Consider the following 26975-nt stretch of genomic DNA (forward strand, 5'->3'; position numbering starts at 1 on the left):
CTGCGCCACAGTCTTGCGTAAAGCCGGTGCAGTCGCCGCTACGTGTGGTGCCGGTGCACGGTGCTTGTCGCCGACACATTAGGCTAATGGGAGGTTCCAGACGCGCAGTAAGGCGAGATATAATCTCCGTGTTAGCAGTGATGTATGACAGGAGCAGGGCGACAAAGCGGAGGGGAAGCCGTGGAGGAATCACTGCAGTGCAGCAGAGCTGTCAGTCAACAGGCGGAGGAGGCTGCACGCAGCCCACTGAGAGCCTGCAGCCAGAGCGCACACAGAGGGGCGACTAATAACTACATTGAAGCCTTATAGTGTCCTTTTAACGTCGACTCATATCAGGATGTTACTCTATTTGTCTCATGTCGGGATCTTTTCCACCCCCTCTCTCTCAAAGTCGCCTTTTTTATCTGCGCAACAACCGAGATGTGCAGCGACATGATGCATTTTGGAGATCTGACACCCTCCGAGGCAACATCTAACAAATCTCACCTCGAATTTAATCACAAACCTCCAATATTAATTATTTTAAGAGACATTTTCAGTGATAAACAGCGTTAGAGGGTTTTCTAAGCGGCACTCGCCCTGTTAGCGGGATTTCCTCCACTTTTGACGCATCGCCCCCGCTTTACCTCGCGCCTTTGTGCTGCGTATCGCATCCTTTACAGCCAAGGTATCTGAACAAACCGGGGATCCTCCTCACTGAAAGACATAATGAAGAGAAACCTGTCCAGAAACAACCTCACTACGCAATCTCACCATCACACCCCCTCCTCATGGGCCCACATCCTCAAGAAATACACTTCCCCGGCACACACATACACACACACACATGCCTGATGAGATGCAGAGCGAGCGACTGAGTCTGTCTCTCTCTCCCTCCTCCCCCGTCCATCCATCAGCGTTTAACGGCGCAGCGCCTCCACCAATCTATGCAGCGCGAGGACCACCCCAACCCCTGAACCTGAATCTACCCGCCCTGCGCGTTTATAAATACTGCTCCAATCACACCGGCAAGTCTTGGTCGTCAGAAACGCTCAGGGTTGCAGCAGAACATCCCCCTTCGTCTTCTCCCCTTCATCGTTTCTCTGTTTTTTAACAAAACCTCACGCATCATCCATTTTCACTCCCATTCTTCCCCTTTTTTCCGAACTGTAGTTGTTTTTCTGCGGCCAGTTGCATGCATTGTTCGTCTCCCAAAATGGTTTGCGAGACTAAAATTGTTGCGGACGAACACGATGCTATACCTGGGACCAAAAAAGAGTCGATCATGTGGAGCTCTCCTCCGTCCAGCGCGGCTCTGAACCCCGCCGAGGCCAAGGATGTGAGGAAAGATGCGGTTTTTATCCGCGAGTTCGAGCGCGGGGATCAAGAGGAGGTGCGGCGCATATTTTACGAGGGCATTATGGAGAGGATACCCAACACGGCGTTTAGGGGGATCAGGCAGCAGCCCAAGACTCAGTTTTTATACGCTCTTCTGACAGGTAAGTACCCACGTTACATTGCATCATGTAGTCCCACTTTTAAAGCCTTAAAAACTTCTGCGTAATCCCTGTCATTAATTATGTATAAAGGAGTTATTACTTCACGTGTAGGTCTCTGTTGCGCTTTCCTTTAATATAAGCACTCTGATGTGATTTATTTGAGCTTCTTGTCTTAAATCCCGCACAAACTAACGTTTCTCTGCACTAACCGGCCCTGTAGGCGATGTTCAGTTAAGTTGAAATCTGTTGCAGCACCGCACTGAGCCCCCTCGGCTTCCTTACCGCCGGCAAACACCGGCATGTTGCTCATCATGCAACAAAAGGCATGGCCGGGCGCATGGTGCACGTGTATAACCGGCGGGCCTGCTGCTGATGTGATGACATGCCGGTGCCGTGAATGAATGAGTGAATGAATTTGAGGATTGGCCCACAGGGTGCGCGCACGTACTGGAAAAAAAGCACCCCCCGCGCTACCTAACACACATACACGCTCCCCCGCAGCGCGCACGCGCATCCCCCTCTACCTCTGCACAGCAGTTTATGCGCCAGTTATGCACTCAGCTCGTTTGGCTTTTGTTGATGTTTTCGGCGGATCAAAGCCTCGTGAATCGTGACGCACGTCCACATCAGACAAACCGCTACATACTGAAAATCTGAGGCTCAATTCGGCGTCAATTAGACTCACTGATGTCACAGAAAAGACAGACTCGGCTGTGAAAGCCTCCAAATGAATTCTACCTCACTGCGGTCTGACTGTGTCTCAGTGATATTGATCATTAAATCGTCATTAATAGATGATTAAGTCACATCCTCTACATGTCAGCGCAGGTGTTTCACACCACGCTGAGGTGCAGCGGAGTAAACTAACTACTAGTTTATTGCATGCCACGCAACAACATGCTATGCAGCACCCAGCCTGCTTGTTTGTGTTCCCATTTGCGCCCCCCAGCGTCACATCCGACTAATTACTCCAACATGGACTCATGAATTCAACATCACACTCAAGTTGTACCCTGACAAATGTTGTGTTCTGCAGCTAATGCGCCTCGTTTCACAGTCTGATGATGTAACTCTGCTGCCATGTGTGAAACTAACCCTGATCTCTCCCCGTCAAACTTCCCACCATTTTAACACAATTTGATGATTTCACTTGTTGATGTTTGAAGATGTCACACTGCCTCTGCTTTTTGTCTTCTGTGTCTGTTTGGGGTCAAATTCCGCCAAAATCAAACATGTGATTCTCTCTTCTGACAGGTTTCGTTTATTTTTCTTCCATTTCTCCATAGTAATGTGCTTTTACGTGACCAAATCCGTCACGCTGACCTGCTGTGCGCCCCTCTTTCTCATGGGTGCGCGCTACTACTACAGCAGGAAAGTTATCCAGAGTTATCTGGACTGTGCTCTGCACACGGACATGGCTGACATAGAGGCGTATTACATGACACCCACAGGTAAGACCAGGGAGAACTCATGCTTTTCTTACTGTAGAGTCACCATGAGAGGAATGTATGTCGTCTGGTTTGTTAGCAGGGAATGCTCCACCACCAGTGTTTGATTTAGAAAGGAATTAAGAGGATTTAAAAAAAATACTTTTAAAAGTTCATAAACTTTGAAAAAGCAGAAAAATTGTAAAAGTAGCTCTTAAGCGTCTTCCAGAGGCGACTCATCAAATATGCTGCTTTCTCTGCTTTCTCACCCCTCCTCCTCCCCGTCTCTTTCTCCTCTCCTTCCCCCACTTGTTTCCTCTCTGAGCAGCTCCACTTGGTCTCGAGCAGGGAGGGAAGAGGGTGGGGAAGCAGGGAGGGAGGGGGAGGGCATTGCATCACAGGTCTATCGATTGCATGGAGAAAACTGCTGATACACTTTCTGCAGTACACTCGGTGTCGGCGAGGCTCATTTCCTCCGCTGAAGCTTCTAATTGGAAAAATCAATCGAACTTTAGCGTCTCACAAACTATTTATTCTCTCCGAGAGTTTTGACCCCACAAACACATTTTCATACATTCGTCCTGCGCTGTCATTTCTTGGACACATTTACCCCGTGTTAACCTGGACCACGAGGGCAATATAAAAAGCAGGTGTGGGTTAAGCCGCTAAATTGCCCCCCATTGTCTCTTTGCCTCTGACATTGTGCCCTCTGCCCTGGTAATCCACTGCATACACAGTTGCAATTTAGCATTCCCATTATTGCCGCAGGGCCGGGATGGTTTAGAGGGGGTCAGGCACCGCTGCCCCAGGACAATGCTAATGATTATATCCATGCGAACCCAATGGGCCCAGAGGGGGGGGGCAAACACCTGGGTACCAACATGCAGGCCTGATGGAGAGGCACCTCGTATGTCACTGTCATCTGTTGTGTAGTTGACTTTAAGGCCTCGTGTTTCCCGCTAGAGATTTATATTTTTTGTTCCTTCTCCTTTCACTGGTTTGAAGTGGGCGGGGCTTAGTTGGAGAATCAGAGTCACCAATCAGAGTTCAGCGGCGTTTGAATCTGAACCGGATGTTATGAGGCTGTTTGCTTCCTCATGTTGCTAACTGCGGCGATGATCTTATCTCTTCATTATATTCCAAATCATTAATTACATCATGAATATTTTATGTTACAAAGAAAGCTTTAGGCTTTTAAACATCAGTAGGAGAAATAAAGGTTTAGATAGCTAACAAGTGTGCATGTAGCTAATCATAGCATGGAGTACCTGGACCACTTCACAGAGAGTAATACATGTGGAACATCATCTCAGGAACATTTTAATTTCAAAGCAGCTTTACCAACCGGTGCTTCCCAAAAATGCCTCTGGATGCTACAGCCAATCAGAGTGACAGAACATGTAGCTAAGTAGCTGTAGGCTGCTAGGCTTGGTAGCTAGTAACATAACATGAACTACAATCCAGCTGCGTTAACACTAACGCTATAGTGGATTAATCAGCGGCAGCCATATTGGATGTTTCCTTTAGAATACAGGAGAATATCTTTATTGTTTTTGCACCAGGTGCTCGCCACCGATGCAACAATAAAATAAGAACATCGCAGCAGTAAGACGCGTTAAAAGCAGAAGAGCACAAAGCTGCTACGTTGGGACGCACCGCCATCTTGGAAAACCAGCTGTGATTGATCTTTCTGAATGGGGGTTTAATTCACTCTTTGGGAGTGATTTAAATGACATTTATTTAAATGAAAATCTTATTACTTTAAGGGCTTCTCTGCAACCAACAGACAGTGACTCCGAGCGATTTGGCTTTGAAAGCTAGCTTCCGCTGAGCCAAGTACCTAGCTTAGCTATTCAGCAATGCTAGGATGGAGACGGTCATTTGTTTATACTGAATCTGCTACTGCACTTAAACAGTGTTTGATATTTGGTAGAAGTACAGTCACAACATCTCAGAAAGGAGCATCCAAGATGCACTTTGTAGGCGTACTGTGGGAACAAGTGGCACACGCTGGACATGGACTGAATCGTATATTAATTTAAATGAACGTAAGAGCGTTTATGACGACTTGTTAAGGTCTATTTAAAGTGTGTGAGGAGGAAATGTGTAAGATGGACTGTGTGTGAGTGTCTTTGAGGTCTTGGATTTTTAATCACACAAAATCAACGTAGAATAGAGACGCTGTTTTATGGCAGAGAGAGAGAGGACACTCTAGCATTCCTGTGGTGATTTTTAACGATTAAGTGAAATCTGAATTGAATAAAGTCTAACAAGCGAGCAGAGAGCGCTCTGTAATAGAGGAGCCACATGCCCCCGAACACATGAAAGGACTACACCAATCAATACTCTTATCTCCTCCATGTGTGCTGTGATCACTCACTCTGCTGTCTCTTAAGGCCAGCTGTCACCTCATTCATTTACAACATAATAACGTGTGTGTGTGTGTGTGTGTGTGTGTGTGGGCAGAGAGGTTGTAAAGCAAGTGAAGGAACAATGGATGGAGTATAATTGTATACGGCTGTAAAAGCAGATGTTGATTAAGCAAAAGTTTAAAGCGCAGTATCGAATCAAATGCGACCAGAAGATTCAGCCTGGTCGAGCCCAGGAAGGATTACAGAACTCTTAATGACTAAAAAAACAATATTCAATAAGAGTTTGACAAATTGAAACTGATGCAGTTGAAATCCAACATCTGCTGCCTCGACGCTCTTCGTACACTCAGCTTTACGCTCTTTCCATCCATCTCTCCTGTCCTTCACTGGAAGCAATAAACCAATAATGAGCCTCTCAATCAATAAGTCCTCCCACAGCGTGTTAACAAGTACAGTGCACTTGCTGAAAGACACGCTGAAAGAGGCTGATCAGATGGAAATATATCCACATTGATGTTCTATAGCATGATAAGTTTCGTCTGATTAGAGACGATACAGATTCTTCTCACTGGTGGCAAAACAGCAATCTTTATGTGTAAATGTGCAGAACTAGACTCCATCTAGAATCGGACGACTAGACTTTAGCTTTATAGCTCACAAAACAATAAACTTTAGTATTCCACTTGGTATTTTTTCATGTAAATATAATGTATGAAAATATTTTTGTTTATATAATCTTAAAAAGTCAGCACCATGATTGACAGGTGATCAGTCCAGGGTGTGCCTCTCGCCCAATGACAGCTGGGATAAGCTCCAGCCCCCGCGCGACCCTGAACAGGGAAATAGGCAAGGAATAATGTAGAGTGAGCAGCTCACTCTAAATTATCCTTCTTATTACACAGCTTTTTACTCACAAAATCAATAATTTGACATTAAATTTTGATTTAAAAATGATTATATTTCCGTTGAGAAATAGTCTGTTACACTCACAGTGAGAGCTGCATCCATAGAAACGGTTAACTCTGTAGCCTTCTTAAAATGAGCTAAGCTAGCTGTTTTGACTCACATTAAATGGAAACATTTCCTTTGATGGTGAAGTAAGACACGGTGAACGGGACCGAAGGAATCAGCACCTGGCTTTCTGTCTCGTCACCGTCAGTCTGTTCACATTTTCTTTTCCACTCACCGTCTTTAAACACCGCAGCTTTGTAGATCTCTCTGTCGTAGCCTGCAGTTTTTATGTCTTCTAACCTTTACTGCTTTCTCTCTGCTGTTTTGTCTCCTTTCTTTTTCCTCTGTAAACAAGCCCAATTTACCGGACTTCTTTTGGCGGATTGATATGATAACAGTTAGTCATCCGGATTGTGTGATTAGCAGCATCCCTAGTAACAGACTGTTCTTCATAGCAACAGTCTGTTATCCAGAAATAACAGACCTCGGAATGCCGTAATTAACCAATCAGAATCAAGTATTTAACCCAGCTGTGAAATAAGACTATATAATGAACGGGCAAGGCTAGCTAGCTTAGCTAAAATAGTTTTTCTTCAGCTTTCGAGAACTTTAGTAAGCAGCTAAAATAATGAGGTCTACCTCTGTTACTACAGTTTCTAGGTTGCCTTGTTAAAGACAACACCAGGCGCCTTTACTGTTGGATTCTTTAGCACATTTTCCCCCAGTCAGCACCTTTCATCAGGCGGGTGCTGAGGCATTTCTCCCTCGTCTTGTAGGAAATATTTCTTGGTTACCACTACTACAAGTCTCCATCACTCAAAAGTAGAGGCTAAGTTGGCTTTTCCATAAGGGGGGGACAAACTGTAGGAACAGCAACAGAAAGATTTCCCCTCCCTTTCTCGCTCTGTCCTGCTCAGTGACTGCAGGTCAGTCTGAAGCAGCTTAGTGCCCAAACAGTGAATATCATTTAATGAGGGCAACATGAGACACTGAGCCGAATCCTCCTGGCTGGAAGAGATACCCACTCAGTAATGCTGCTGCTTAATGAGGCGTCATGACCACTGCAGGGTCTCAGGATGCAGAGGACATTATAACACCTGCCGGTCAGTCTCATTGTAGCTTTAAATGTGTGTGTGTGAGTGTGTGTGGAGTTAGCCTCTTCCTCTGTACCTGCTGTGCTTATTTTAGCTCTGAACGACAGAGAGGCAGACAGAAAGAGGGAAAGCTTGAGAGGAAACGGGGGCATGTTTGGGAGGGGTGTGCTGCGTAACTATAAGATATATTTCTTGTGTGTGTGAGAGAGAAAGAGAAACAAACAGCTTCTAGTGAGCACAAAGACTAAAGGATCTCCTGGGTGTGTTTGTGACTCCACAGCTGAGCTCCTCAGATTAATAAGCCCTCCTTCTCTCCATCCCTCCCTCCCTCCTGTTGCAGTCCGAGCCACAGCTTCCTCTCCCACCTGTATGGCTCCTCTTCCTCTTCATCTCTCTTTCTCATGTGGCTGAAGGTGCAGGGGAGGCGCTGCAGAGGCTCATCTGGGTTAGCTGTCATCCTGGCACACAGGAAGTGATGCTTCCTCACAGCCAAAGAAAGCACTTCAGTCTCTTTATGAAGCTGAAACGATACAGAGGAACGTCATTTATTATTAATCCTTTAATGTATTAGAGGCAGCAGATGTTCACGTTGACTTAGAAAGTAATTATTTCCAATGCTACAAGTGTTAAATTAACAAAGATATAAAACAAAACAGCAACAGTTAAATCACATTTACAAACATGAACAGAAATCTGGAATTTAACGCTGAAAAATGTAATCAAAAAGAAAATTTAAGCAGTTAAACTTTAGAGTCGTTCCAGGTTTCAATATTTGAAAATGTGCAGCTTATATTAGTTTAACTTTGTGGTAAATGATGTAAACGTCTTTAGACTGTTTCTAAGACAAAACAAGTTTTTTGTAGATTTTCCCGTGAGCTCTGAAAATCTCTGACGGACATATTTCACTATTTATTCACATTTTAGAGACTAAAAGTTACTTTAAAAACAAGCAACATATTCACCAACATTTTAAATAGGTAGCAGCTTTGGTAGAAGGACAATATTCTTTGCTTATTCTTTTTCATGTTGGGAGTTATACAAGATCATAGACTAAACATGAAGCTAGCAGCTGGTTAGCTTAGCTTAGCATACAGACTTGAATCGGGGCGAACAAGCTAGCCAGGTTCTCTCTCTGTTTATACATGTTTCTCAAAATGTCACTGTAGGAACTAAGATGGTAAAATGAGTGTGCAATAACTGAGATGTGTATCGTTAAAAAGGAAAGTACATTTTCACCTTTTCTTAAACAAAAGACGACAAAAGTACTCAAACAAAAGGCAAAAACAACGACTTGAAAGCTGCGATAACTAAACTATGATGATGAAAATACTTAACCCGCTAACCCTCTCTGCCTACTTCCCGCCACACAGCTGAACAGACACAAATAATGAGTGTACTACTGGAAATAATAATTAACCATTGAAAGGAGTGAAACGTAACAAATAATCATCACAGGTAAAACACATTATGGCTCCTACAGTCACAATAGCTCTTTATACATTGCGCTTCCGCCACAGCTCCTTAACGACCCTCCGCCGTCATGCCTCCTTTCACATTTTACATTGGTCGTTGAAGCAAAACGCGTGCATGGCGTAAACAAACACACACATACAGCGCTGTTTCACGAGGCGCAATAATCCCGCCTTGAACTGACAGTGTATAAGGGGCTAATATGTCTTTTTTTTGGAACTTTTATTATATAGGACAGCTGACGATAAACAGGAAATGTGACATGCACCAAATGATCACAGACCAGGAGTCGAACCTGCGGCCGCTGCGTGGAGGTCTGTAGCCTCCGTATATGAGGCGTCTGCTCTACTGACTGAGCCAAACCAACGCCCCCTCAATATTTCTCAAATCACAAGGCCGCATTAAAGATGTTTGTGTTTCAAGTTTAGAACAGGCAAAGCAAACAGATCACATCCTTTTATATTATAGCCGACCCCCTCACAGAGCTGTCTGATTGTGCTGTCCTCAGCTTTACTGGAGAAGTCACCAGCGTGTTACTTCAGCTGTACGCTGCATTAACACGTGCACCCTTTGTTTTACATTCTGTTTAAATCAATACTGAACAAAGACACTGGATGAAAGAGCAGATGACATGTCAGCTGCAGCGTTGCTCTCTGGTGACCAATTAAAATAATGAAAGATAACTCAAGTGATGGTTTTGGTATCACAGTGTAAATATAAAGTATGTAGGTCTTCATGTTGTATGTTGGAGTCCATTTTTCATGTGTGCGGAGCCCAGCCTGTTGGCCTTTGACCCCAGGGGAGAGGGGGGCTCAGGCTGCAGCAGCAGCAGCCATGAGAACAATGTCATGCACACAGTAAAGCATGTAAACTATGTGCACGTGTATCTAAATGCTTGCATACAGACAACATGCTTAGATGGGCAGGAAGGCAGTAAACGCAGCAGTAAAGATGCAGGTAATGAGTCTCTGAGCTAATGGAAGTGTAGCAGCTCACAGGTCAGTGCTTCTGTCTGCTTTGACTTACAGGCAAAGATGATGGTAAAGGCTTCTTCTGCTGTAAATCCTTCGACACGCATGAATTTTTCATGCTCTGTAACTGCAGGGTTGTGTGTTTGTGTACACATGTGGACAGTGCGTCCTGTGTCCGATAGTCACGTCCCCTCTCACCCTCATTTGTCCGTGACGGAGGAGGAAAACTGCTGATGCAGGAGTTATACGTGACAGGCTAATCCATACTCCCAGCATGCACTCTGACCTGAGGAGGAGGGTGTGTCTCTGTGTGTCTCTGTGTGTGTGTGTGTGTGTTGTTTTATGGAAGGCTTTATAATGGTGCGTTGTAAAGGACCAAATAAGAGTGAAAAAAAAGAGCATGTTGAGCTTTTCTTCTTTAAAGGAAAGAGTCAAAGACTAAAGTAAGAAGATAAATAAGTACATTAAAATGAGCTGAATATGTGTCGAACAATAGCAGATCTGTAACAGCTTGTCAGTCAGTCCCAAGGCTTTTGGATAATAGATGTAAGATAAAACATGTAAAAATATAAAGCTAAATATAAGCTGGATATAATTTGAAAGAAAGAGCAACATATGTTTCATCTAAGCCGTATAAGACACATAAATGTGGTCAAAACTGATTGTTAGGATAGAAAAAAAATGCTTTAAATAGTAATAAATTGCACCGAATGTATTCTACATAGCGATATTGATACCAGCAGCAATGCCTTATGTAAGGGATAATGTATAGTGAGCAGGTTGTTATGAGGAACCATCCGCAAAAGGAACCTGCTCACTGTACATTATCCTGCTTGTTACACGGCAAAATCAATAATTTGACACAAAATATTGATTCGGAAATGATTTCATTTCTGTTTTCTGCTTAAAAATAGTCTGTTACACGTACGGAGAGCTGCATCCATAGCAACAAATTAACTCTGTAGCCTTCTTAAAATGAGCTAGGCTAGCTGTTTTTACGCACAACATTTTCATCAAGTCTTTAAACACCGCCGTATCCCGTACTGTGTTTAATGTTTACTTCACGTGCAGTTTTTAGGCCTTTTAACCTTTATTGCTTTCTCTCCGCTGTTTTGTCTCCCCACTATGTAAACAAACCGTCAAATTTACCAGACTACTTTCGGCGGATTGATATGATTACAGTTAGTCCTCCGGATCCTGCATCCCTAGCGACGGTCTGTTCTTCATAGCGACGGTCTGTTATCGAGAAATAACAGACCTCGGAATGCTGTAATTAACCAATCAGAATCAAGTATTTAACCCAGCCGTGCACTTTAACGCCTGGCAGGGTCACTATAATCACTTGTGGTAAATCTACCATGCAACAATGAGACACACGCAAGAAGATTAAAAATACCCATAAATTACAGTTTAATTGTTCAATCAACATTTAGAACAACACCCCGAGGATGAAATCAAGCCGCTTATATGTATTTCTTTGGCGGCTTACACCCACAGAGAGCTCAGGACAGCACAGTGAGGCGTCGTCTAGACTGAAATATCCCTCTCTGTTCCGTCTGAAGGAAAATCTTGTTAGAAAGCCTAAAAACTATCCGTGTGTTTGAGCATGTGTGCGACTTTTTTTTGCGAGTTCATATCAGCCAGATTTTAACACTCCCACCCACGGGCACGGAGGCTTATTAATATCCCTGTAAAGTAGTTAAAGAAATAAGATCCGCCGCATTAAGATCGCAGTAATCTGATTCCTGCTCGTGTCAGAATCATTACCAATGATTCGCAGAGCTCTTCCTCTTCCTCGCATTCACTTCCTTCGTCTTGAGATCTCATCTGTATTCCTCAGGTCCCCCTCCCCCCCCTCTGTAATAATGGTAGATTTTCTGTCCTCCCTCCCCCCACCGTGTTCCTGTGCCCTCGCAGCAATAATGGATCCTTTCAGGCTCATCACTATTACTGTTAAAGCAGATGCCTCGCCTCCTCCCTGCTCCTCCTCTGCTCACTCTGTCTTTCAGAGGGGACACATGAATGATCTTCTTCAGTGTACCTCTTCCCTCTCGTTTTCTAAGAGTGAGGGAGCTCATTTATGCGACTTTCTGGCCTCGGTTACACACTGCACTCTATTAATACTGCGCTGAGCTTTAGCCTTTAGAAAAGAGCTAGTGGCATGGAGCAACAGGGGGTTTTAGTGACTTGCTCAAAAGCACAACAGGGTAATGTTTGTTTTTGTCTCTCTAATCAGTCTTGTGGCAACCTCCCCTCATGAATGCATGCATCTTTAACCTACAGTATTCAGCAGGAAAGAGGGATGTTAGATAGGAGTAGATTGAAAGGATTGGCTTCATCCAAAGATATAAATCATCTGAATGAATATTCTCTTCATTGCCTTTTTCCTGTTTCCCTCAACAACCGTCCGACACAATAATGTCCCCATCCGTTGTTTATTCTCATACCAGCCTGCCAAACTCTTCACAGAGACACCCAATCCAAGACAAAGGAGTCACGTCTTTCGAGACGGGAAAAATCTGGTCTGTCACTCTGTCTGTTTGACTCTGACTCGCTAAATGGAGCCTCCGTCCTCTGGCCTGCCAAACAGACAGAATTAATGCGAGAAAGCTGAAATTCACAACTATAAATCCGAGGTACTAAAGCAATTAGTTTGCAGAGACGGGCCTGTGAGGAAACTTTAACTTAAATCTACAGCCAGTCTGGATGGATAGCAGTGTCTTTAGCTAATTGCTAACATCAGCATGGTAACTTAGCAACACCACGTTGGTTTAGCGTTAGGGGTGGGAATCACAGGGGAAGTCAGGATACAATACGCGTCCCACGATAACGATAATATCAGGATACAGCGATGATAATTGATATACTGCAAGACAACTAATCAGGACAACGATATATTTCCGGATCGCCAACATTTGCTTGCACTTAACAGAAAGTACTGCTGTGGACGATTGGGGCGGGTTATTCAATCATCGGTGAAAGTATGGGACCAGTTGAAATGTTGTAACGTCTCTACATGGGACATTAAAGGATCATTAGTAGAAGTTATCCTGAAGGGGACACGAGTTTGTGTACCAAAGTTCATGGCGATCTATCCAATAGTTATTGAGACATTTCACTCCAAACTTCAAATGATACCCTGATTGTGTCGCTAGATGAAAGTCCATAAACACCAAGGTAATCACCCTCTGAGGACCATGAAGGAAATCCATCCCATAATGGTTGAGAGGATTCAGTCTGGACTTAAGTGGTGACATGAGAGCCACTGTGGTAGCATGGCTAAAAAAAACCTTGAATGAATCCAGTTCAAAGTCCAGAGACTCAAACACAGCTTCATCCAAGAGTTCAGCACCTGAGCCCATAAAGCGCTTCACCATGGTTATTCTTCAAATTTTCCCACTGGGATTCCAAATGGTGACCCTCATGCTAAGTTCACATCTGTAAATTTATGCGGATAATACAGCGTACGGGAAATGATGCCTCAAAGCTGCATTTATTTTGGATCAAATGTGATGTTTCGGTTGCAGCTCTGCAGACTCTTAGAGCATCGTCCTCTCCATCCCTTTTGTTCTTACCATTTCTCTCAGTCTTCCGATCGTCCCATCTCCAGGAAGTGCTGTTCCCAGCAGAAATAATGATAGCTCGCTTAATCCATGCACTTCTAAAGTGTCAGATGCAGCAGATGTGAAGTTCCTGGAGCTGTGATGTCAGGAAGATTAGAGGTCAATATACCCTGCTCGGCAGGGGGGGAGGAGGGGCCAGGAGAGATGTTTTTTATTCCCGTTTTATCAGCAGGGTCCAATGTGAATCAAGTGATGTTGTAGAGACGGTGTTAAGTAATACAGACAGACTGTTGGATGGCTTGCGTGCCTCCCTGTGCTGTCCTCATTCCTGGCACAGAGTCAGTTCAGACAGATGGTCAGCAAGGCTTTATGGAAGTATATTCCCCCCGTCCTCCGCCCCACAGCAGCGTAATAATACCGGCAGGAGTTGACACCGCAGCTCTGACATCTGTCTGTAATGAACATCATTCCATAGTATTAGTGAAGGCCGGCAGACTCTTAACCGCTTGTGTACAGACGATCTCTTAAACAAATGCTCCACATAATTGACTTCATGCTTTGGCGTCCCCAAATGGCAACAAGAAGGAGTGTTTGGTGGATGACTTTTATTGTTACAAAATGCAACGTCATTAAACAGCATCGTCAAATTTCTTTTACTTTTCCTGCCAATATCTCCAAAAGTTTAATTGGCGAATTACTAGTCTGAATTTGAGTAACAGGACGCTCTTTTGTGCTTGTATTCAAGAAGTTTCAGCACCCCAAGGAGCTACAAATCTACCTGATTATGAATGAATCATCTCCTCTAAGAGATTAGTGAAACACCAGTTGCAGACAGTCGCCCAGTGATGCTATAACCCGCGCCTGGCTCGCCTTTTCCTACATATGACAGTTGTTTCAGAAACAGAAGCCTCCCGAGCAGCTTAACACTGACCTGCGGGGGCATCAAATCCCTCCAAACACACGGTGCGGGATGTTAATGACATCGCCTGTGTTGTGTGCGTTTGTGTAACAGTGAGAGAAAGGCAAAGAAAGAGAGAGGAGAGTCAGGATCCAGAGCTCATGGACAGACGGACGTAGATTTTTACTGTCCGCAGGTCATCCGCTGGCAGTCACGGAAAAATCAGATTAACTTTATCTATGACAACCAGATGGCATATTAATACAAAACCATGTAAGCGCTGCCAACACAGCCCGTAAATACTGCTGACATTGATGGAAAGGCTGTTCTGAACGGGATTATGTAATAAAAGGCAGGAAGTGGAAGCGGTCGTTTTCCTTGAAAGATTATGATCATAAAGGAAATTAAGCAAAGGCTTCTTTTTAAACACAAGGTGATGATGACACAGCATTATAGACAAGTCTTCTTTGTGAACTACTGATTCAAGAGTAAGTATTGTGGGGACTATGTATAACAGAGAGAGCTATATTGTACCTCTAAAGCTCACATAACAGAAAAACAAACATTTAAGCTAATTGTGTTTGCAGCAGGTGACGCACAGAGACTGACAGCTGTGATAAAAAGCCTCTGTAGCTTATATCACATCATTTTTTCCAACAAATCTAAACTATAAAAAAGGTGAAATAATTTGCAACCTCATCACTCGGTGTCATGGCTCAGAAATTGCAGCAGGAATATAGGTCGATATTAAAACGATTGGAGAGTCAAGCTCTTAGCTGGTGGAGGAGCATTGTCTGCTGACATTTCTGTTTGCCTTGTCAGTGTGTTATTCTTTTCATGTATCTGTTTCAGTTTTAATGTAAAATTCAAGTTTTCTTTCTATAAACCCTGAAAAAAAAAGCGAAAAGCCAAAACGTTCTTCGTCCGATAAGATCAATGTCTCCGCTACACTGTGAGCCCGGAGTTACCGCCCCGTCATGCTGCGCTTTTAATCAGCAGTGTTTCCCTGAGTGGTTAATGCCATTAAGCACCGGTCAGACGCTGGTCTCTGCCCTCCTCATTCATCTTCTCCCTGCATCCCTTCTTCTATTCTCCCTCAGAGCGTTTAAGCCATTACGACATGATATAACACGCTGCAAATGGACGTTTGTTTTCATTTGACTTTCTGGAGATAAACACTCATTCGACCTCCCCTGGCCGTCCAATTTTTCATTTTATCTATTCATCCAAATTAAGAGTTTGTTTTTGTTACATAAGACCGGTGTGATTTGTCTGTTGGAACAGCTGAGCGAGCGTCTCGTTACTTTATTACCCCTACTTATTACTTTGAAACCACTGTTGTGTTTGTACTGTCAGTATGTAGCTACGAGCAGCAGCGGATTAGCCTAGCTTAGCACAAAGACTGGAAACAGGGGGAAACTACTAGCCTGCCACCGTACTCCAGATTCCAGCAACTCCAAGGCTTACTTAAAAGACAAACTACAAATGTCAGTTAATTCACAACCCAGAGTTTTACTACACACGACATATTAATAGGGATTGAAAAAAGGGACATACAAATGGTTAGTGCTGGACTCGACCAGGCTAGCTGTTTCCCCTTGTTTCCAGTCTTTATGCTAATTGGCTGCCGTCTCCAGTTTAGTATTTACCGCACAGGCGTGAGAGTGGAGTCAATCTTCTCATGTGACTCTCTCTAAAGTATTTCTAAAATGTGACAACTGTTTATCTTTAACGCCTCAATCCTAACTTCATCTGCCTTGTTGTCTCTTGTTCCGTCAGGCTCCTGTTTCTGGGTGGCAGTGCTCGACGGACGTGTGGTGGGGATCGTGGCGGCACAAGGCCGTGAGGATGACAACACGGTTGAGTTGCGGCGCATGTCGGTGGACTCCCACTACCGCGGCAAAGGCATCGCAAAGGCCCTGGGTCGTCGGGTTTTGGAGTTCGCCGTGCGCAACAACTACGCTGCCGTGGTCCTCGGCACGACGGCTGTCAAGTTGGCCGCCCACAAGCTGTACGAGTCGCTGGGCTTCCGCCGAACGGGCCAGAGCGAGGACTACAGGCTCCCCGGCATGAGCCGCTCGCCGCTGGAGAGGCTCTTCTTCCAGATCCGCTACAGCCGCTACCGCCTGCAGCTCCGTGAGGAGTGAGAGGTGACAGAGAGAGGGAGAGAGAGATGGAGAGGGGGAGATGGAGAAAGAGAGGGACAGAGAGAGAGAGAGAGAGAGCAACGACCCTCCTTCACCTGAGAGCCCCGACCGACCGCATCCTCTCCTCTGACAGCTTTTATTTATTTTGTGTCATTAGAGATAACTTCGAGTACTTAACACTTCTACTACTTCATCTTTAAAGTCACTAACGTTTTCATTACTATTCTGCTTTTGTTGCTGTTGTTTTTGTATTATACTTTTACATTTTAAAGAAGAGTTTGTTTCTTTTTCTCTATTTTATTAAGCTTTTTTTTGGTACTTTTACCCCTCCCTTTCCATTGTGGGAGAATACAAATTGGCTTTTATTGACGACATCCAACTGGCACCCTGACTAGGCACCCTCCCGGGCCCCTTTGGTTTTCAGATCATGTGACTCTGATCAATACTCCCCTTCGTTACTACTCCACAATGCCCTTTTTTGCCCCTCCCCCATTACTTCAAGCCTTCCCCTCCCTCCCACCTTCTCCTGATTTCCCCACAGCAAAAATTCAACAGACGGGTTTAGATGCAGAAGAGCACGTGAGATTTCAGCGGGGGTGGACGGAGCGATGGACAGGTTGGGAGGGGCAGATAAGGGGAGATTTTGGGACACACTCTCTTTTGGAAAAGCTCTGCAATGTGTGCATTGTGGACAGAGCATGTCCACAAACACAACACCGCGTCATTTGGCTGTCAGCCAGCCTCTCAAGACACCATATTGAAGCACAGCGAGAGTGTGTTACTGACCCCCATAGTGAGAGAGAAGGATGGCAGGATGGTTACCGGAACATGCGCTGTGTCTCCTGCATCCTGGATGGATTTGAATCAACACAGTGCATCTTCCTCACACGCCCTCCTCCTCCTTTTCTCTCACTCATTATCTGACTGGATCGCTCCCTTCCTTTCTTTTGTCTTCCACCCTCTCTGCTCTTCTCTCTGAAGCCGTGGAGAGGGTCTCTGATTGGTTGAGGTGACGGGAGGGAGGAACTTTCTCGCTGACAGATCCCGAGATCAATATAGCTGCATGTCAGAGCTTGTCTGTGTGTGTGTGTGTGTGTGATTGTTCAGAGTGTGTGACTGTGTGTGTACGTGTGTGTGTGTTGAGGCCATGGTCAGAAATCGGACCATGCTTCAACTGTGCAATGAACAACTAACCTGTTTTTATTTAGCGTAAACAGACGCGCACTTTTCTTGCTATGAGTCGAGTATTATCGTACAAAACAAAACTTTCTATGTGTACTTATAAATTGTTTACTGCTTGAGGAAAGACAAATTCTAACATTTTGAATATGTTTACTATTTGACTGACGATGAGTAATTTTGTAAACACATATTACCACATTGTAATATGCAAATTTTACTGTCAAAAGTACGACAACTTCAAAGTAGCCACCGTCAACACTCCTCTAACTTCTTGCAGGTTATTGGGGATCAACTTGGGTAAAACATACTAGCAATACCTGCAAACCTACAGTACATAACTGAGCACAAGTAATGATTCAAACAGATATATTGGCATTAGTATTCCTCCTCCACCGTGTATTTATATTGTGTATACAGTTCATGTAGCGAACTAAAGTTTCTCCCATAACACCTCTCTCCATCTCCATCCTCCGACCATACAACCAGCAGTAGATTCAGCCATCCACCACTCTGAGCCTAAGTTATGTAATCATGAATCATAATTTGTAAAAAGTTAAATATAAAGCAAAAAATACAACACAAAAAAAAAATCACATAAGATTAAAAAAAAAACAGAAAAAAATTGAATACAAATGTAATCATCATGAAGTTAGCGATGACCCTCCTTCGCCTGGCCGCCCGTTCCTCCCCAGAATCTCTCCCTACCCCCTCATTCATGAATCTGTCTGCAACCCTGGGCTAGACCCCAAACCTTCCATTTGAACCCTGCACACCCTCCACTGACCTTTGACTTCCCCTGTCCCAGGCCACACCCATTTCCCCCCGCCCATCTCTGCATGCGCCACAGAGCCTTGCTGCACTGCTTTTATTATTCCATTTGAAGCTTGTTGGACCAACCCTAAGCCCCGCCCCTTCTCTGATGTCATCTAGGCAGTGTTTAACGATCCGAGGAAAAGCTGGTGCGAGGTTGCAGATGCACGGTCGTATGCAGGATGCACAAAGAGTGAGAGAAAATGTGTGTGTGTAAGGATAAACTCACTAACTGCCTGGATGACATCACGCCTGCCAGCCAACCAACTGTAGAATGCAAAAAGCAATGCAATGTGGCATGCCTCTGTACCCGGTGTGTGTACGGTGCCTGCCCTGGAAAAGTGTAGAAAACAATTTATAAATATAATATATAAATATATATATTATAAAAAGAAAATAAGCTTCTTTTTATAGATGAACATAAAAAAGAAATGTGTGTTTCTTTGTATGGAAAAAAAAAGACAAATTGTACCATTTGCATGAAATGTGTCTTTGAATGCAAATATAACTTTTAGGGGAGAAACTCCTAGCACATGGCAAACAGTGGAACCTTAGACTTGTGACTTTATAATGGTTTGTTTCATTTTAGATTACTTGAATCCTCAAGAGGCGAAACAAGGTGTGACATTACCCAAATCTTAAGGAGGTAGCCAACCCTTGTTAGGAAGTGGTATCCCACTTTTAAATGCCGGGCTAAAGTCGAATAACATTCAGATTTAATGGTCACTGGCTGGTTAGCAGTTAGCTTCCCTGCTTTATCACACAGGAGTTGAGGGCACGTGATTATTCTATTAAAGCAGCTTGTGGAAAGGTTCCAAAACACTTTGAAGATGGGCACTCAAATCAAGCATTCCCACTGAGTACATAGTGCAAAGAGTCTTATATTTCAGCCAAGTCCTTTGCCAAGTTTGTCAAATGCAGATGAAGGAATAGCAGGCAGCTGAGTCATGGTTAGACTTTGCTCCTAAAGCTAGTTATAACATCAAAACAGTGTCAGAATAATGCCAACAAACGTCATCATCTAAGTCTAGATTATACTTTCCACACTATATCATTTCTATTTTTGGGATGTACAAACCATTGACTGTATAAAAGAACTGGACGTAGCCACAGTGATGCGTAGTGGTCCACTTTTTGTTTGTTGGAACCAGAAGTAACCATCTCCGGGCAAGATGGTGGATTCGCCTCACAATGTCTGATTCTTGGTTGAAAGGTCGCTGTGGGAGCGGTATCCCATTCTGAAATCCATCCATCCACTATCTATACCGCTTATCCTGTTCAGGGTCGTGGGGGGGCTGGAGCCGATCCCAGCTGTCATTGGGCGAGAGGCGGGGTACAACCTGGACTGATCGGCAGTCAGTCACAGGGCTGACACATAGAGACAGGCAATGTTTCAAACTCACACCTACGGGCTATTTAGACTCAAGCTAACGAGCATGTCTTTGGACTGTGGGAGGAAGCCGGAGTACGCAGAGGTATTCCACACATGCGCTAACCGCTGCATCACCCTACAGCCCCCATTCTGAAATGGCAGGCTAAATAAGATCAAGTCAAGTAACATGGTTAGCCGGCTTGTGGAAAGGTTCCAAAACACTTTCAAACAGATTGGTATCTTGGAGCCATCTGGCTTTTTTGGAACCAGAAGTGACCATATTTGGATGAGATGGAGAATTCGCCTCACGATGTCTTTATCGTGGCTACTTGTGATTGACATGTCGCTCCCAAAGCGACCTTTCAATCACAAGTAGCCACGCCCTCAAGCATACTCTTCAGGAAGACTTGAAACTAGAATTGAGATCATAAACTGATTGGGAAAATATTTACTGAGGTTATAAATCAAGGTATTTTCTCATCTGTCTTCATACAATTGGGCTTCTTTTTGCAAACAGTGGAGTGGACACTTCTGCATTGGCTTCCCTTTGAAACCAAGAGGCTACACTTTTTTTTGTCAGTCAATGGTAGATACATAATCCCCACAATGTTGACCATAGCTACTTAAAGACGCCATTCGAGGCGGCAATGTATGTCAGGTCCCTTGGTACTTACCTCCCCTTCCCTTTCTTTGTTCAAGCCATGTGCTAAACCCCCGTCTAGAGGAGTCTTAGCGACTAACACGTATTTGTCTTCTAATTGGATCTGACGTAAGAGTTCTCAAGGAAATTCTACAAAGTAAAGCAAGACGCAAATGCACTGAGAGCATCAAAGAGTATTGTTAAAAAGCACCAGATGTTTCCGCCGGACCGACATGTGGAGGATGCCTCAGAACACTTTGATGCATCTGCTTTGAACTCGGTTGTTGCTAGAGAGTTTGTGACGTTTTTGGAGCAACAGCGTCATAAAGAGCCGACAAAGTAGAGCAGGAATATACCTATTATTTTGGTTCTAAATTTCTGACAATAGGGCAGACTGTAATCCATCTATTTGCACTACAATCTGATATCACACGATAGAGTTGTAGGTGTTACTGAGGCTTTCCTCACAGACACGTCAAGAGATGCATTTGGAGAGTCAGAAAGCGTATCAGAGTTATCGCTGCCGGTGTGTTTAGGGTCCTTTCTGTACGACTGAACCCATTCTTTCTAAGATCAGGGTGAGGTCTGAGGGTTGGGAGTGAGAGATGAGCTTTGCTGAGGTGGATTGTAAAAATAATCTGGGGTCTGGCGCTTGAGGACGAATGTGAAGTCTGTCAATTCTGAGCCATTATTGCTGCTGCCAATCTCAGTTTTTGCCAGATGAAATTTAAAACACTCCTTTCTGTATTTTTGGGAGAAACAAGTAACAGAACTAGAACATATTCTGAACAATATAATTCAAAACGCCTTTGCAAAGGCCTTATGCACTGGAATCAAACGCTGGAGTTCAAACATCCCGAGGACTGCATGGCTTTAGGTAGTAAAAGGGTGATTTTGAATTGTAAAGATGAAGTGCACTGATTATGATGCATTTATTTCTCGTCTGAACAATGTCTGTTTTCTACTTCATGTGAATGCTATGCCCTGTGAAGTCTCACCTCCCGTTTCAAACTGGTGACGCATACTTAATGTTAGAATGTAGTAATTAAAACGTATGCAACTTCTACCGGAGTGTAAATGAAGTTACAAACCATTCCTCTGAGATGTTCTGCTGATGTACAATCCAAAAACAACCTTCTATTTGCTTTCCTGTGACTTGTTTGAGTGTGAGCGTGCTGTCCCATTGGTTGAGGTTTGAGAAGGTATGCTGCATAAAGGCCTCTCCTGCTGGAGGAGGCTCTTTTAGTTTAGAGTGCTTTACAACCCAAAAATGATCATCTGATGCTCTCTGATGGCAGACACAGAGGCCCACACTGAGGCTAATGACGCCAAAACTTCAACAGTTATTTAAATGTTAAAGACGCGGCCACATTCAATATCAGTATTTGTCTTAATCAATATTTCATTCAGATTATCTGGTGAAGAGCGTTCAAAACCTGCACAAATGTACAGATCCTGTGGGTGTGTTGTGTTACTCTGACGGTGTGTGTCCGTGCTCGACAGCCTTGGGGGGGCGAACACTCACAGGCATGAATGTAAACTGCCAACATTTATGGTCTTAGAAAGATTTCTCTGTTTTAAATCTTTCCTGGTTGCTTGTTTTACTTTGTGAATGAGAAGAACGATGAGGAAAAAGGGTGAAAAGCAGCTACTGGTTCTTTCATTAAGTGACTAAACCACTACATTAGATGTTAGACATGTTGTGTGATTGTAAATAGCCGTATCTCTACTTATTGTTAATGTATTATTTACTGCAACCTGTCATCTTTGCTGGATTTATCCGATCCCGATGGAGTTCATTTTTTTTTGTCTGAGAAGATGGCTGTCGCCTGGATTGTTCCACCTAACGAGGAGGGCGAGGGGCGAGGGAGGAATGTGCCACATTGGCAGTTAAACGGGGGGTGTGGTGGTGGTGGTGGTGGTGCGGCGGGAGGAGATCTGCGGCGACAGAGCTCCAAAGCATGGACTCCCTCTCTCTCTCTACCTCTGGTGAGGATTTTGCTCCACTGTGGCGAATACAGAAGGACTCACTTTGGACTGAGGCCACAGGTGCCAAGAACACATAAGCACTTGTAGCACAACTGTGTCTTGTTTTGCTATTACGGTACAGATAGTTTTGGTTTTTTACATTTCCTATGAAGAATATGGATTAAAGTTTCTCCTGTATTATGGACTGTATGTATCATAGGCATATATACAGGACATAATAACATAATGTTTAATTCGTACGACGACCCACGGCTATTTTTGGAGGTGAAATTTGCCAAAGGTGACAGTAATTGCTGCATTTTTATTCCTTATGTGGCTATGTTTTGTTTCAACACAATCCTGTATTTACTTGGTATTATTCGACAAAAATCCTGCCCACGTGCCATCTAATCAAGCAATAAGTACAAAACAAACAGAGAGAAACCACAAAGTAACGACAAACTATCTACAATGGTTTATAAAGACATGAAATGCTGCATTGATGTTAAACTGTACCTATTAGTCCAGTGATGCCGTCACAGTTTTGGCACTGCGACTCGTTCTACTGAAGCCTGAAGGGGTGACTGATTGTAAAATGTTTCTGTTCTTTTGTATTTTTCTTTACAAAGAGGTGTCAAAGATGTGTTTTTTAAGAGTTGAAGTACACAGGTGTACCTCTGCATATTTGTACAGATGTCAATAGGAAACGGGGGGAAACGAGAGGGGGGATGATGGACGCTAAAGAGTGAGCAGTTCAAGCAGACGGGAACAAAGATGGCGTCGCCGCTCTCTGAAAGTGCAATCTGCTGTTTAGTCTCTTTACCGAGCTTTTATCCAACCACAAAGACTTCCTGTTAACTAACTGAGACATGCACTGCAACTTCACTACCACCTCTCTCCGATTGAAACGATTCAAAAACACGCTGCAGCTGCCACAATCGCAACTCATGTTGACTTTTCTTACAAGCGAGATTCAAAGTCTTTTTTTGAATCTGTAAGTCAGTAACTGTAAAGTTGTAAAGTATATTTTACTGTAAATAGCATCTGGGGGTCATTTTTACTCCTTTTGTAACAGAAACTGTGGATTTAAAATATATAAAGGTATATTTTAAAGATACTAATAAAGAGATTCTACAGTAATGCAGGTGTCTTCATCTGTATTACCTCATGACAATCCCATACTGACTAACAGCTGCTGCTTTCAGGGGCGACAGAGCGCGCCATCTTAGCCTTGGTGTCTCTGTCCTGTGGGTGCAGACACAGCCTTCCTTGTCCCGCCTGTCCGCTTGAACTCTCACGTCGTCGGAGGGAGCCTCGCGTTGCTGTAGCAGCGGCTCTGCTAGCTCATAGCTAATGCTAGGCGGCTCTGGCGCGAGGCTCTCTCTGCCCTGGAGCCCTGTCATGGCTGTTGTCTGTTGTTAGGAAACCGACCCGCACAAAGCACAGCAGGGGAGTGATATGCAGGCGCACTGCGGGGAGGCAGGCGGGTCAACCAGCCGGAGGAATGATGGATAGGTGTGTGAGGTGGATTTGACGGGGGAGGGTGTTCAATTTGAAGAGAGGGAAGTTGGGAAACTTACATAAGTAAATAGTGCCAGAGTCACAGGGAGAGAAAGAGGAAGAGAAGATTCTTATGTACAGTAAAAAGCTCAAAGATAACACAGATTTATTGGCTCCATGAGAGGACAGAAGAAGAAAAGAGGCGTGTCATAGTTCAGACGCTGTTGGCGCAACCGCTCTGCCGACCTCAGTGAGACTGCAGTGACAACCTGGTTTTTATCGGGGGTCTATTAGCTTTCAGTTCCCTTTCTGCCGTTCCTTTTGGAAGCCTGCTGTCTGACCACACCGGGATTATTATTGTGATTATTAACCCTTTCTTTTATACTGACAACAACTGGAACACTGTATAGATGTAAAGATGGCATTTCTCTGCATTATGACGATGATTGAAACATGGATGTACATATATTGTATCAATTAAAAACGATGATGCATTAAGCTTTTATACGTTGCAACAGGAAGTAGTTTTTTTTATCAGGTAGAGAAGAAGGGAAGAGGGCGAAACAGGGGGTCTACTTACACATCTCAGGGTCGGGATGGCAGCAAGGGCATGCAGTTGTCTGAGCCAGTACTCTGCTGCATCCTGCACACCGTTTAACTTGACAGAGCACAAACAAAAGAGTTTAAAAAGCTTTATTAGTATTTGTTTTACCTCCATACCTACTTTAAAACACCCCTACTCCAAAAGTGCAGACTGCCCTCTAGAATTTGCACGTACCGGTCTCACGCTCCCCCTCTCAAAGCAGGGGAGGGGGGGGCAGCCGTGCACCCTTAAACCACCGAACAATGAGAGAATAGAGGGGCAGATTTCCATAACACTGTCCGTTGCACTGACCTGGTGAGAAAAGCCCCCCTCGCATTCCTGTCAGCGGGTTCAACGGGCAAAGTGAAGGCCCGCCGAAAAAGAGAACTAGAGGAGTGTAAATACATGACAAGACAGAACTGATGCGCCACCTTTATGCCGGCTTAATAAGTGACAACTCCTGCAATTAGCAGCCAACATGAGGTGACATTTCAAACAGGTGATGGGGGTTAGGCTTTGTTAGACGTGTCACTGCTTAGACCCATTCTGCAGGCTTAAAGGGTCTTAATTGGAGGGCAAAATAAAAGGGGCAAAAGGATGTGGCTGCCAGAGAGGAGGAAACTCGGTCAGTGTGCCTGGAAGCCGGTGACTGCATTCAAGTGTGTGTGGAAGCGCTCGTGGAATGTGTGTGTGTGTGTGTGAGGCATGAGGAAGACAAAGGGGAGAGTGGGCTCGAGCCAAGCGAGCGGGAGAGAGCGAGACGCTGGATGCTCACGGCTGAGAAAATGAGATCATCTGCTTTGAAATGAAAGCAGCGAAAAGGTGACGTTTATTAAAGAGAGAACACCTGGATGTGTTCTGGTTTCACGCCTTTAAAATAATAGAACATCTACTTAAAACAACGTCTTTTCCTTTACTGTTCATTTTCTCTGAAATTTAGAGTTAAAAATCTTTTTTATTGTGTGTTAAAAATCAAGGTTTTTACGCAGAACATGTGCTCAAAACATGCTCTGAAATCTAAGCTTGGAAATTAATAAAGAAACAGTGCAGAGAAATGAAAACGTGTGAGAAAGGTCACCGAGTGTATCAAGTGGGAACCTGCCACAGGCGCTTTATAACAGGCAGAATTAATGCAGCTTTATTCTGCACAGAAACTATATATATAAAGACTTATATATAACACAATACAGCATATTTCAGGTGCACAGTAGCTCAACCGCTACAGCTTTTTTAAACTAACCACTCTTTCTAACATAAAGCTTCACCTTGGAAACAAGGCAGAGCGAACAGTCTTAACAAGAGAGTGTGAAAGCTGGGGGAGAGGAGGAGGAGGAGGAGGAGGGCATGGAATCTTTTTTTTTGCAGGATGGAGAGAGAGAGTAAAAAACTGGTGCGATCCAGTCTGTGGCTTCCTGCCAAGCAAGGACTGGGAGCTGGTAGGAGCTGCAGCTGCCTAGTTTCCATAGCAATGTGGATGCAGGACGAGTGCAGGGAGAGAGAGAGGGAGGGACACACCGAGAGTCTGTGTGATGGGAGACATGGAACAAAAAGAGAAGATGGGAGCGAACGCCGGGAGCAGTGAAAGGGAGAGGATATGCAACACCAGAGGGAGGATAGAGAGAGGAGGAAGGAGTCAGAGAGACGGAGAAGGAGACGTTGAAGGGATGTTAAGCTCAGACATGGATCCCCAAGACTTGCCACTTGAGACCGCCACCTTCAGGGGGACCTGGGGAACACACACACACACACACCCAAAAGAGAAAGTTGTTAGCATGTAAGCATACATGTGTAGACATCACTCACACCTATATTGGTTTTATCCATCTTTTAAAAAGTCCTAAACAATGAAAATGAGGCTTAAATGGTTAAAGTTAAAAATGAAAAGCAAAGACTACAAATAGGCCTTGGTCCTGCTCTCTATCATCCGGGGGCCCAAAGCCCAAAAAAAATGCATCATCATGAACTCACCTTTAGATGGACTCCTAGATGGTGAATGTGCTGAAGGGACTCCATGGTGCTCTTCACCAGAGCTACAGAAAGGATGAGGGGAATAAAAACGTTTCTGGTTCTGCTGCAGCGAGTTGATCATTTACCGTAAAACCCAGAATATAAGTCGCAGTCTGTTTTTGAGGGTATCCCAGAGGGAAAAAAGATTTTCTAAAGCTATTTATTAATAAAAGTGTGTACACATGTTACTTAAACACTATTTAAATTCATTTTCATTTGAAACACATTAAAATCACACACAAATTACATCCTACCATCTGTTTTCACTATGTCGAGTTTGCAATCCTGCTAGTTACCGGTGCTGCAGCTAGCAGAAGCTAGCAGCCTATGGCAACATTGATTGTTGTGAAGGTGGCGGCTGCACTGGCGATCATGACAGCGCATGTCCGTGACGAAGCGTTAGCAACAATCAAGTTGGAGAGGAAGAGAGGAAAACAGCACTGCAGCATATTGTAAGTAGGATACGTAGCGGTTTGTGACGTATAAACTTAACAACCAGATAGCACCATCGTCTGGGCAAATACCATAACACATTAACATAC

At 44.1% G+C, this 26975-nt stretch overlaps 2 protein-coding genes across 2 annotated transcripts in view; one reads left to right on the forward strand and one right to left on the reverse strand.

Moving 5' to 3' along the window:
• The first annotated feature begins 1031 nt into the window (after positions 1–1031).
• nat8l (N-acetyltransferase 8-like) lies at positions 1032–24348 on the forward strand. The gene is made up of 3 exons (XM_069672127.1): positions 1032–1478; positions 2765–2929; positions 16004–24348. The coding sequence occupies exons 1-3, from the start codon at positions 1175–1177 to the stop codon at positions 16369–16371; spliced, it is 837 nt and encodes a 278-aa protein (XP_069528228.1). The 5' UTR covers positions 1032–1174; the 3' UTR covers positions 16372–24348.
• Positions 24349–26059: 1711 nt separating this feature from the next.
• Positions 26060–26975, reverse strand: part of poln (polymerase (DNA directed) nu) — a 60596-nt gene continuing 59680 nt past the window's right edge. Inside the window, exons 24-25 of the mRNA XM_069672789.1 lie at positions 26395–26456; positions 26060–26152 (exon numbers count right to left, since the gene is read on the reverse strand). Of these exons, the coding sequence (XP_069528890.1) occupies positions 26060–26152; positions 26395–26456 (155 nt within the window). The remainder of the gene's footprint in view (positions 26153–26394; positions 26457–26975) is intronic.

Source organism: Semicossyphus pulcher, unplaced genomic scaffold, assembly GCF_022749685.1.
Source record: "Semicossyphus pulcher isolate SPU_LCO1_2020_fin unplaced genomic scaffold, fSemPul1.0.p SCAF_21, whole genome shotgun sequence".
NCBI classification, from domain to species: Eukaryota; Metazoa; Chordata; class Actinopteri; order Labriformes; family Labridae; genus Semicossyphus; species Semicossyphus pulcher.

Excerpts from the sequence above, each read along its gene's own strand:
- nat8l (XM_069672127.1), top strand. The coding sequence starts at position 1,175 with ATGCATTGTTCGTCTCCCAAAATGGTTTGCGAGACTAAAATTGTTGCG. Across the intron at positions 1,479-2,764 it reads TTTATACGCTCTTCTGACAG|TAATGTGCTTTTACGTGACC; the intron begins GTAAGTACCCAC and ends ATTTCTCCATAG. Across the intron at positions 2,930-16,003 it reads GTATTACATGACACCCACAG|GCTCCTGTTTCTGGGTGGCA; the intron begins GTAAGACCAGGG and ends TTGTTCCGTCAG.